General features: G+C 45.3%; 1 protein-coding gene across 3 annotated transcripts in view; it reads right to left on the minus strand.

Moving 5' to 3' along the window:
• Positions 1-12876, minus strand: part of LTBP4 (latent transforming growth factor beta binding protein 4) — a 222926-nt gene that overhangs the window by 33108 nt on the left and 176942 nt on the right. For all 3 annotated transcript variants that reach the window (XM_029571879.1, XM_029571880.1, XM_029571878.1), the window contains 4 exons: positions 6355-6477; positions 5710-5841; positions 1660-1791; positions 960-1085 (listed from right to left, as the gene is read on the minus strand). In XM_029571879.1, coding sequence (XP_029427739.1) covers positions 960-1085; positions 1660-1791; positions 5710-5841; positions 6355-6477 — 513 coding nt within the window. The remainder of the gene's footprint in view (positions 1-959; positions 1086-1659; positions 1792-5709; positions 5842-6354; positions 6478-12876) is intronic.

The raw sequence follows: 12876 nt of genomic DNA on the forward strand, positions 1-12876 counted from the left end.
GTTCCATGTTTTTTTCCTTTGGATGCTCAGTGCTGGTAGTTTTCTGCACTGATGTCAAGGTGCTGGAGTTTGTATGCGCCAATGCACAGGAAGACTGAGCAAGGATCTGGCGCTGTGGGTTTTCTGCACCACAATATTCTTTGATGATGAGATGTTTGCACCAATGGCAGCTGGTACCGATGCTGAGCCTGAAGAGTTTGGCATAGTGTGTCCTGTGTTGTCAGAGCGTGGCTCCGATTTTTTTCCCCTTGCATTTCCACACCAGTGAGATCTACAACACTTTGTTTTTTTTTTTTGAGCTATCATGCTGTTTGAGCCTGCTAGCTCAAATTGGAGCTTGAGGTCTCAATAAATAAGCGATCTTGGGTGATTCTGCCACCAGGGCCACATGTGGTACTATCATGGTCCGGTCCCAAAAAGCAGATACAGAAATCATGTTGATCCATTACTGCCATCTTACGACAGCATTTTTACATGCTTTAAAAGGACTTTTGCCTTTCTTCAATGTTATCTGTGATTCCGAAATAGTCTATTAATAACTTCAGAACTGAAATCTTTCAACTTGCTGATATGGCTAATGAACTGAGGAGAACTTTGACCGTTTGTGAAACATACAAAAACAGACTGAGGGAAATTGTGCGATGACTGAGGGAAGTCCCATAATGGCCAGATGATGATCTAGAAGTTTCTGGGCTAGGGGGGAAAATAGAGTTGGGTGATGTCACTCATCCTGTGTGGCTGTTTGTGATGATTGCCCATGGAGAATGCTATGTCCCCATCTTTTGCCTCCTTGTATCCCAGGTCACATGCTGCACTTAAGCATTGCCTTCCATCTCCAGGTTCCTTGTTTATACGGTCATATGAATGGATCCTATACACCGTCTCCCATCTCTGGCCATATACATGTATCCTTGCACCCCATCTCTGGCCCCCTTGTAGCTCTGGTTACATGGACATACCCACACACTGTCTTCCGTCTCTGGCCCCCTCATATCCCTGGTCACATACACACTGGTAGGAACCGATCAGATTCTGACACATGGTGTGTTCTCCACAGATGCTGCTGTTCAGGCACTCATTGATATCTGAAACAAATTTCAGACAAAGTCACACAGAGCAGAGAGTGGGGTCTGATGACCCCCAGCAAGGAAATGTTCAGGAACACGATGCCAATGACCCCCAGTGAGGACAGCAATCAGCAACCTGTGACCAACAACCTCTAGTAAGAAGAGCAATCGGGAACCTGGGAACGATGACCCTGAAAAAAAAGAATAGTGATTGAACGAGAGAAGTAATGCCTCTCCTTCCCCCTCTTTCACTCTCTGCAAGCGAGAACTGATTAGGAATCCAGGTTGAACAACCTTTAGTAAGGACAATGGAATGGCAACATCCAAGTGAGAACAATGATTGAAACCCAGGCCTGTGAACCTCCCAAGTGAGGACAGCAATCCAAGAACTAGTGTCGCCAAAGAGAGCCATCAGGAACTCTGACAACCTTCAAAGAAGCAAGCATATGGAAAACCAGGCTTAGTGACTCTCAGCACAGAAAGCAATTGATGGCACATCTGTCTTGTTTTCATGTATAAAATCCCACTTGCGCACACAGCAGCCGCTCTGTGGAGATTCAGGTTGCTGCGTGTGGTCTCTCGTTGGGATTACCTGTGCACGTTCCGCTGGCCGTTGCTCGGTATCCCGGTTCACATTCCGTGACACACTTGTAGGAGCCTGGCGTGTTCTCACAGTGCTGTGTGCCACAAAGGGCAGGGCCATATTCCAGGCACTCATCAACATCTGGAAACAAGCGGCAAAAAGGTCAGGGATGACATAAAAAAGCAAAATCCAAATTCAGAGCGGAGAATAAATTTTGGTCCCCCTCGATTCTTTTTTGGTCCAGAAATATTTTCATTCTTATAGTTAATGGGGAGGCATTTATAAAATCTTAGGGGCTTATTTGCTAAAGGTTTTCTTTCATTTAAATTCATGGGAAAAATGCTTAGTAAACAGAGCCCTTAATTTGCTAATATTCTCTTCCAATGAAAGAATAATTAGAAAAAAGGAGAGAAAAAAATAATTTAAACTTCTTCCTCTTTTTGACTTTTAAATTAATTATTTAAAAGGAGAAATTAATTATTTTCTAATAATTTCCAGCCAGACCAGTCCAGATGCCTGGGTTTATACCTCCCAACCAACAGATGGAGACAGAGGCTAACAGGCTTACTGACATCACCCAATATAGGTTCATGTGCTGATCTCAGCCTGCAAGTATTCCATGTAATGAGCTAAGATAAACATTTTTAATGCATTAAGATGGTGACTTTCAAACTGGCGCACACATGCACATTTGCGTGCATATGTTGGCCCACACCCTGGGCCGTGACTATTTTATAACATATGGGTGCATGTTATAAAAGTCTGGCCATGCATACACGTGTGCAAATCTTGCTTCTACTATGTAAATCTGGGGATTTTAAAAGAGGCGCACACTCACCTCATTCCCAGTTTACCAGTTCGTCCACACCAGTTTGCCCAGTTAACAGATAGGTCCTCCAATTCCCCCTGGTTTGATGGCCTACACTCCTCCCAGTTACCCCCTCTAAAATGGCTGAATCCTTTTATTTTATTTTATTTTTTTTAACTAGCAGAAGCAAAGTTGCGCAGCAGTGGACCTTGGCGCAAGCTGGGGCGTGTAACTATTTACGTGCACATCCCTGGTTCTTGCCCCATAATGCCCATGCTCTGCCCAGGCCATGCCCACGCTCTGTCCTTTTTGAAATCTTTGGAGATCTGCGCATATCCGGGCAGCTTTTAAAATTCATTGGCGCGCGCAAGCCCAACTTCTTTGAGAATCCCCTAATTAATGCAAGTGCCAGGCTTCTAAAATTCACCTCAAAACTTCCCTCACTCCCTTTGCAAAAATCAGAGGGTTTCCAAGGGAGAATCAGTAACAGAAAACAAGAAACTGAATCAAACCCACAGGATGACCTCCCCTCCCAATCCTCCTGCCCTGGATTCTCAGAAGGAGTTCCCTGGGTGGAGCTCCAGTAGGAGAGAAACCCAGAGCTGCATATGGTCCAATGTAAGCAATTCATGCCATGGAACAAGAGGCCAAGGACGAGGAAGGGATCACATCTCCCCATGAAAATAATGGAGCTTCTTTTCTTGGACCTCCACTCAGAGGAGCCACGGGCCAAGAGCACTGCAGCCACCGAGACCACCGGAACCAGCGTGAGAGGCCCTCGCTCTGAGCTACTCCTTTCTCACGGCAGGAACAGCCTGCAGACGACTCCGTGTGCGGCCCTCTCTGCTGCAAGATTTACAATGGCTTTCCTCTCCCTGACGGTGCAATCCACACGCAGTCCTGAAGAGATGCCACCAATGTTCCCTCTAAGGGATTGGATTGCTGAGTGCAAAAATGTTTGCTCATGAGCAAAATGTTTTGGTTTCATTACCCTGAGCACTATTTTTCTTTTTTTAAATGCAAAAAGCCTATCAATTTTAAGCTCACAGCAACCAAATCCCTAGAGAGAAGACTGGAGCAGCATACATTCAAACTTTTTCTTTCATACACACACACTAACACACTTCCATATTCACTCTCATACTCTTTCACACGCATACTTTATCGTTCCTTTCATTCACTCCTCAGACTCTCACACATATGCACACTCACTCAATTCTCCTCTTCCACACACACACTAATCTCAGTAACTGCAAACCCTTTACTGATCATCACTTTGAGAAGTATCACAAACGCCTTCAAGACTCAAACAGCAGCAGCTGTATCTATGATATGGCAGCAATGCAAGAGGGAGCAATATTAGATCTAATTCTCAGTGGAGCTCAGGATTTGATATGAGAGGGAACGGTGGTGGGGCCGCTTGGCAATAGGGATCATAATATCATCAAATTTGAATTAATGACTGGAAGGGGAACAGTAAGTAAATACACAGCTCTAGCGCTAAATTTTCAAAAGGGAAACTTTGATAAAATGAGAAAAATAGTTAGAAAAAAAACTGAAAGGTACAGCTCCAACAGTAAAAAGTGTACAACAGGCAGGGACATTGTTTTAAAAAAATACCATCCTAGAAGCCCAGTCCAGATGTATTCCATGCATTAAGAAAGGTGGAAGGAAGGGAAAACGATTACCAGAATGGTTAAAAGGTGAGGTGAAAGAGGCTATTTTAGACAAAAGATCCATTCAAAAATTGGAAGAAGGGTCCATCAGAAGACAATAGGATAAAGCATAAGCCTTGGCAAGTTAAATGTAAGACATTGATAAGACAAGCTAGGAGAGAATTTGAAAAGAAATTGGCCATAGAGGCAAAAACTCACAGTAAAAACTTTAAAAAAATATATCCGAAGCAGAAAGCCTGCAAGGGAGTCGGTTGGTCCGTTAGATGATTGAGGGGTTAAAGGGGCACTTAGAGAAGATAAAGCCATCACGGAAAGATTAAACAATTTCTTTGCTTTGGTGTTTACTGAAGAGGATGTTGGAGACATACCCGCTACAGAGAAGGTTTTCATGGATGATGATTCAGATCAACTAAACCAAATCATGGTGAACCTGTAAGATGTGGTAGGCCTGACTGACAAACTGAAGAGTAGTAAATCTCCTGGACCGGATGGTATACACCCCAGGGTTCTGAAAGAACTAAAAAATGAAATTTCAGATCTATTTCAATTAATTTGTAACCTATCATTAAAATCATCCGATGTACCTGAAGACTGGAAGATGGCCAATGCAATCCCTATATTTAAAAAGGGATGCAGGGGTGATCCGGAAAACTATAGATCGTTCAGCCTGACTTCAGTGCCAGGAAAAATCGTGGAACTGTTATAAAGATAAAATCACAACACATTTAGACAGACATGGTTTGATGGGAAACAGCCAGCATGGATTTACCCAAGGGAAGTCTTACCTCACAAATCTCTTACATTTTTTTGAAGGGGTGAATAAACATGTGGACAAAGGTGAACTGGTAGATGTGGTGTATTTGGATTTTCAGAAGATGTTTGACAAAGTCCTGCATGAGAGGCTTCTATGAATACTACCTGTGCAAACTGCTAAAAAACTCCTAAAAACTATAATTCAGCCTTATATGGCAAACTGTTCTTTCTTTCCTTTCCTTTATTTTTTTTTAAACAGCTTTTATAACCAGCAGGATCCAGGCACAGCTGAGGGCTGAGGAGAAGGAAGGAAAAGATAGTGGTGGAAGCCCTGTTTAGTCTTTTTTTTTTTTTTTAGGAAAAACTGCAGAAGAGGAGAGAATGGGGAGGGAGGAGGAAGAGGGGTAATTCCAATGATTATAACTGGGAAAGAACCCTGTTCCAATAACTGGAAGCTCTCAGTCCACTGATTGTGCTCAACCAAGACAGGAAGTACGAGACTTTCACATCAGGAGCTGCCCATCCAAATTTCTGTCTTCTTCACCCGACCTAACCAGGCCTCAGCTCACAGCATGGGATGTTTGCTACCATCTGCTGGAGTCAGATGGTAGGAGTCTGGCAGGCTGAGGTCAGCACGAGAGTCTATATAGATGACATCAGTAAGCCTGTTAGTCTCTGTCTCCATCTGCTGGTTGGGAGATATAACCCATGGATATGGATCTGAACTGGTCTGGCTGGATGAAGAGGAAAAATGTATTTTGCCATTCAGTTTGGCCCCATTCTATAAAATTCCTGAGGTCTAGAAGCAGAATGTGATGATACCTGTACAGTCCCCAGAGGCTGCTGCCCGATATCCTGCATCACAGTGGGTGATGCATTTATAGGATCCTAGTGTGTTCTCACAGTGCTGTGCACCGCAGAGGGAACCTCCATGCTCCCCGCACTCATCGATGTCTGGGACAAGAAAAGTGACAGAACAAAAGGCAGGGTTAAATCATCTTATTACACATTAGAGTCCTCTGAGGCCTACCTATCGTCAGCAGAAAATAAGATGCAAATTCCAGAAATGAGGAAAGGGTAGAAGATGCACAAAACAGGCTCCAGGCAGAAGAAATGGCAAACACAAAATTGGAATTTAAGTTGGCCTGGGATAGGTACAGCAAAATGGGAGCGAGAGGTCAAACCGGCTAAAGGCATAAAGATCCTTGACAGTGAGGAAGTGAGGGGTCAAGCTTGGGACAGGCACAGAGGATCCTCAGCAGTGGGGAAACAGAGGGGTAAAGTCTGCAACTAGCACAGAGGATCCTTAGGGTAAAGCAGAGTCTATGGTATCATAGCACGTAAAGAAAATGGGCAGAGACCCAAGGGCTGTGTCATTTCCTAGATTTCTACAGACGAGCCGATGTGAATTCCTGGATGGGTAGCAGGCTAATACACTGACTCTCTCTGGTGGGGTTCTCGTCTCACCTTGACAGGCTGACTTGTCGGTGCTGGCTCGATAGCCAGTCTGGCATACACACTCGAAGGAGCCCTCTGTGTTGGTGCAGCGTCCACTTGCACAGACAACCCTCTCGTGACACTCATCCTTGTCTTCCCGGGTGAAATGGTGGTTGGGCAGTGAGAACCAGCACAAAAACAAGAAGGTGGGCAGTAAAAATTAACAATGCACCAAGCAACTCATTAAAAATAATCATTTGTTTATCACAATTACACTGGAGGCCAAAAAAAGATGACCGCCTGGGCTGGTCCAGTGGCAAGCGCTGTGCACTGCCACGTGGGCTGGAATCCCAGGTCAGGCTTCTGCTCCCCAGGCTGGTTGGAGAATACTGCAGAGACAGTGCTCACAGCCACTGCGCAAGGGCCGGAGGAAGTCTCGGCCATCGCTCAATGGTGACACATAGTGGCCAGACTCAGGGCCCATGTTAGCTGTGGTTTGTGGCCCCTGGCTGAGGGGTGTCACTGTGATAATATGGCTAAGGTGGGAGGGGGATATGAAACATGAGGAAGTCCTCAAATGGTTATGAATGAAGGCTCCTGGTGCAGTAGCCTAACAGGGGCCTCTTCTGCCTGATCCAGAGGCCCACAAGGCAGGGGAAAACTGTTGGGCCAATAAGAAAAAAAAAAAAGGTAACCAGCTAACCCAGCTCCTAATGGTTATTAGGATATATAGTTCTGTAGCATCTTTTGATCAAATTGAATCTAAGGAGAAATTTGGTCTTACCTGTTAATTTCCTTTCCTTGAATCTTGTTAGACCAGACGCATGAATTTACACCAGGAAACGCATTCTTCTATGACATTATCACCAGTATGCAGAATGTTGCAGTGCAAGCAAAAGCCACTCTCCTTATGCAAAGCAATAGAAGTAAAAACCATCCCAGAAACTATTTCTCACTTTTTTATACTGCTAAAGCAGAACAAGCAGTGTACAATATAATTAAAACAAAAACATAAAAATAATATAATCAAGTACAGCAGTCAATGTCAAGTCTACGAATCTTAGCAGAAATTACATTAAAATAACCACATTCTTTCTAAAATCCAGATAATTTGTTTCCAATCTCACTGATTTATTTATTACTTAACTTATAATAAAAATCTCCAAAAACCCCTTGTTCAAGATGAAAACTTCCTCCCCAAATTCCAACTAGAGATAAGAAGAGAAAGGAATAGCAACAGACAGAAAGAAGGAATTATAGTCAGTACTTGGGCTCTTGCCATAGGGAATGAGGGATAACTTTGCAAGACTTGAAGAATAGCACAGCCACCAATTTCCAGAGAGGGTCCTGGACTGATCTAGCAGGATTCAAGGAAAGGAAATTAATAGGCAAGACTACAATTCTCCTTCCTTATTATACTGTTAGACCAGTCCAAATGCATGGGAAGTATCCAATGCAGGTGGGAAGAAGACAGGGCTGCTCTGAGAATGCCTGTCCCAAAGGCAGTCTTTTCTTTGACTTGTACATTCAGCTTGTAATGTTTAGTGAAAAAATGTAAGGAAGACCAAGTGGCTACCTTACAAATTTTCTCCGAAGCAAGAGCCATAGCCTCAGCCCAAAAGGAAGCTTGAGTCCTCGTGGAATGAGCAGGAAGGGCCTCCAGAACCTTCTGATCCCTCAGTAAATAAGCTGAAGACATTGTCTCCTTAATTCACATGGCCAATGAATACTTGGAAGCTGCCTCCTCTTTGTGAGGCCCCATCAAAAAGGACAAATAACCTGTTGGTGTTTTGAAAGGAATTTGTGACTTTCAGATTATCTAAGAAGAACACATTGAACATCCAAAAAAGGAGGGCCTTATTCTTATCAAAAGCACTCTTCCTCAGAAAAACCTGGAAGAGAAATCATCCGATTCAGGTAAAAAGTGAAAAAACTCTTGGGCAAAGAAAGATGGTACTTACTGAAAGAAACTGACTCCTCGGAGAACACTAGGTAAGGATCCCTGCAAGGCAATGCCTATAACTCAGAAACACGCCTAGTGGAACAAATGGCCTCCAGAAAAACCTTCTTCAACCCAAGATCCTTCAGGGATGAATGCTTAAGTGGCTCAAAGGGAGAAGTTACCACAGCCCTGTGAGCCAGATTAAGATCTCATTGAGGGACCAAGGTCCTAAAGCGGGAATTCCAGAAAGGAATCGAGAAACGTCTGAATGGGAGGCAACTGACATCCTCTAGACTAAACCTCCAAAAAAGGCAGTAGCTACCACCTGAACTTTTAGGGAACTAAGTGCTAGACCCTTGTCTAAGCCTTTCTGCAGGAAGATTAAAATGGAGGGAATATCCACTCATCACAACAAAACTGACAACTTTATGCAGCAATCCTCAAATGCCTGACCTGAACATAAGCAAGAAAAGTGGAATTCTTATGGGCCTTCAAAAGGGTAGAAATCTCTGTGCAATCATGACCTTTCAAGGGCCAAGCCATAAAATAAAATGGAGCCAGATCCTTCATGAGAATCAGCCGTTGGAATAACAGACCTTGAGCACCAAGGAATTAAAGAGGAAGGCCAGTCGGCAGTATTATTAGGTTTGCATACTATGACCTTCTCAGCCAATCTGGAGCCACAAGAATGACCAGAAACCGATGGTCCTCTATCAGTCTCAAGATTCTCCTACCAGAGGCCAGGGAGAGAACAAAAATTTGTTCTTGGTAACAACTGAATCAGAGCATCTATCCCACTAGAACTCTAGTACTTCCAATGACTGAAGAAATGGGCAGCCTTGGGATTCTTGTGAGTCACCATTGGGTCAATGCAAGGCAGAACCATTAATCTGCAAGCTTCTGAAAAACTTCTTGGCTGAGTTCTCACTTTCCATGATCAAACATGTTTCTGCTGAGAAAATCAGACTGGATATTTTTCATTCCTGCAATATGAGCTGCTGAAATTTGTGGGAGATGTTGCCCATTGGAACAATAGATTTGCTACCCTGGTCACCATTTGACTTTGGGTGCCTCCTTTCCTGTTCACATAAGCTACCATATTGGCATTTTTCGACAATACCTGAACTGTGATCCCCTTCACTAAAAGCAGAAAGTGTAACAGGGCTAACATAATAGTTTGGTTTCCAGCCTGCTGATTGATCACGAGATTTCAACCTTCAACCACTTGATCTTGGCAATAGGTTCCCAAGCCCATCACGTTCACATCTGATGTGATCATAGTCCCATGTAGGTTGCTCCAGGCTCACTCCTTTTGAAAGATTCAAGGGGTTTGCCCACCAAAAAAGACTCCTATTCATGGTCAACGGAAGATGAACTTCATAGTATTTACATGGATCAGCAAGACAGAAGAGACCTCTGTAGGGAGTTGCATATATGCTCTGGTACACAGAACTAGAAATAAGATTTCCACCATGGAATCCAGGAGCTGCAAATAATCCCAGGCCATGGAGACCCTATAGGAGAGGAAGACTTGCATCTGACTCACTATTTTTGCTATCCTCCCCCATCAGAAAAACCTGGCCAACCATAAAATCAAAGTGAGCGCCTAGATATTCCAAAAACTAGAAGAAAATAGATTGCTCTTTGCTAAGTTCACTACCCAGCCCAAGCCCTCCAGAACCTGTACCACCCTGGCAGAAACTGCCAGGCATTCCTGAAAGGCTTTGGCTCTTATCAGCCAATCAATCATTGGAGGTATGGATGAATCATAATCCCCTTCTTTTGCAAAAAGATTGTGACCATCACCATCGCCTTGGTGAAGATCCTGGGTGCTGTGGCAAGACCTTAGGGAAGGGCTCGGAACTAGAAATGTTGGCCTAGAGCACAAAAGCGCAGAAATCTTTGATACTCTGTCTTGATGGTAATGTGAAAATAAGCTTTCAAAAGATTCAGAGATGCAAGGTATTCGCTCTCTCTCACTGATACAATGACAGAACTGAAAGTTTGCATACAAAAATAGAGAATGCAAATGCAACTTCAAATCAAGAATGGGTCTGTAGGAATAGTCCTTCTTCAGGGACTACAAAGTAGGTGGCGTACCAAGCTTAACTTTGGGCCTCACAAGGTACCAGAACCATGGCCTGAACTGAAGCCTTTCCAGAATGGACTTCATCACAAACCTTTTGAGGAAGGACATGCAAGGAGATACCATTAAAGTGTTGGAAATGGGAATGGGGGAGCTCTACAGAATAAGCATTCTGTACATTATCCAAGACCTTGTTAGAGGTGATGAGGTCCACTCCTGGGAAAATCCTTGAAGGTGACTGCTTATCAGGACCGCTATGGAGTGGACTTACTGCCCTTCACTGAGTAGACTGGGTGGCTCCCACTGTGTGAGCCTTGGAAAGTGGAAAAAAGCCTGCTCCCATCTGTGTTGTTGGGTGAACAAGCACAGGAGAATGAGTGTTTCTCAGCCGAATCTCCTCCCTCCAAGCCCTGGTCTAGCAACGCTGCTAGAGTGTCAGCTCCTGCAGTTCCCACACCAGCAGGCTTGCTCAGCCATGGCTATGGAACTGTTACGCGCGCCGGCCGAGGCAGACCCGCGGCTCGGCGCCCTCACCTCTCTCAAAGTGATCCAACACCTGGTCCCTTGTCTCTGGTGGCTGTTGGCCGCCGGCTCCATCCTCGGGCCGCCCCTGGGGCCTCCGGCTCTGCTATAGTTCCTGATGCTTTGTGTCGGGCCTCTCTGCGTGGTCCGCAGAGAGACGCCGTCCCGACCAATGCCGTGCCTGCACAGCTGATCCTTTAATAGGGCCCACGGCGGGAACCTGGCCGTGGCCCCGGATGATGATGTCGGCAGAGCTCCGGTATATAAGCCCGGGCTCCGCTCTCCCAGATTGCCTTTGCAACAGGTCCCCTCGCTAGACGAGTGCTCGTTGCTTCTTCTGTTCCTGGTTCTTGATCCTGATTGCCTTCGTTCCTGTTTCCTTGTTCCTGAGTTCCTGTTCCTTCGTTTCTCCTTTGGATTGCTAACCTGGTTTGACCTCTGCATCGCCTGACTACTCCGTTGCCTCTCTCCATCCCCGGACCTCTGCATTGCCTGACTACTCCGTTGCCTCTCTCCAACCCCGGACCTCTGCATTGCCTGACTACTCCGTTGCCTCTCTCCAACCCCGGACCTCTGCATTGCCTGACTACTCCGTTGCCTCTCTCCAACCCCGGACCTCTGCATTGCCTGACTACTCCGTTGCCTCTCTCCAACCCCGGACCTCTGCATTGCCTGACTACTCCGTTGCCTCTCTCCAACCCCAGACCTCTGCATCGCCTGACTACTCCGTTGCCTCTCTCCAACCCCGGACCTCTGCATTGCTTGACTACTCCATTGTCTCTGTCCAGCCCTGGACTTCTGCTGCATCTGACCATCCTTTGACTCTCTCCTCGTCCAGACCTTAGCTTTGCTTGCCACTGCCTCCAGACTGCCACCAGCCCTGAACCCAGCTTACTTAAAGACGCCTCTTCAGCCTTTGTCCTGGACGTGGTTCATTCGGGCTTCGGCCTGCTCTTGCTCGGGCGCCCTCTGTCAGACTGTGTTCCTATTGGCGCCCGGGTCTCCGGGACTCCGCCTTGTCTGTTACCTACACTGGTTGCTGCCTCTGGGCTGACCTCAATCCACCCATCGATGACCACTGACGGAGGCCACCTAAGACTGCAACCAACACAAGCTCCAAGTTTTGCTATCTGGGTACTGATACACAGACATAAGGGAAAAAGCACAGGACTACATCTATGGCCAAGTCCAAAAGCAAAGCACGTCAAGCAGCATTGTCTGAATTTTTAAGAAAGCTCCTCACCCTATAAAAAATGTTGCTAGCAGTAATTGTTTATGGGTTTGAAAGTTGCTTGGTTTTTGTCTGTAAATATCACTACCCTTATCTTAAGGCTTGAGGATAGCTGCACGGACTACCCGTAGGAGAAATTTAGAGGTAACCTGCACGGTGCAGCAGATTCTGCCATAAGACGCTTGCTGGGCAGACTGGATGGACCATTACTATGTTATATTTCTGAACCTATCTGTACGCTTTGACGCCTGCCAGTTAAGGCATGGAAGTGAAATTGCACTTGTCTGGTAGGAGGCCTGGGTTAAATGGTAAGGTGTCAGGGAGAAGTGCTGAAAAGTATGGGTGAACTGGTGGAGGTGTCGGGCAACTGGTGGAGATGTCGGGGGAACTGGTGACTGTAAGCACACACACACATACACACACACACACACGTATTTTCATAAGCTTCCATATATAACTCATGGTTATCAGGCCCATATGCACGTACAGTATATGGCCATAATTTTATAAAATGGGTAAAATATTCATTTTCCTGCATTTCAAACATACATGCATACATTTGGGGCATAAACACGCAGTATTTTATAAGCCGTGCGGCTCCTGCCACTCATTGGTGCAGATGGTAGCTTATGCAGATTATTAATAATTGGACTCATTAGGAGACAGGCACACAACCATATTTGGGATGGATGGCCAGGCAGCAAATTTCTGGAAGGCTGCAAGGTAACTTTTGAAGAGGAGAGAATAGAGAGCAATATTGTTATGTTATTA

This window comes from Rhinatrema bivittatum, chromosome 11 (genome assembly GCF_901001135.1).
Source record: "Rhinatrema bivittatum chromosome 11, aRhiBiv1.1, whole genome shotgun sequence".
NCBI classification, from domain to species: Eukaryota; Metazoa; Chordata; class Amphibia; order Gymnophiona; family Rhinatrematidae; genus Rhinatrema; species Rhinatrema bivittatum.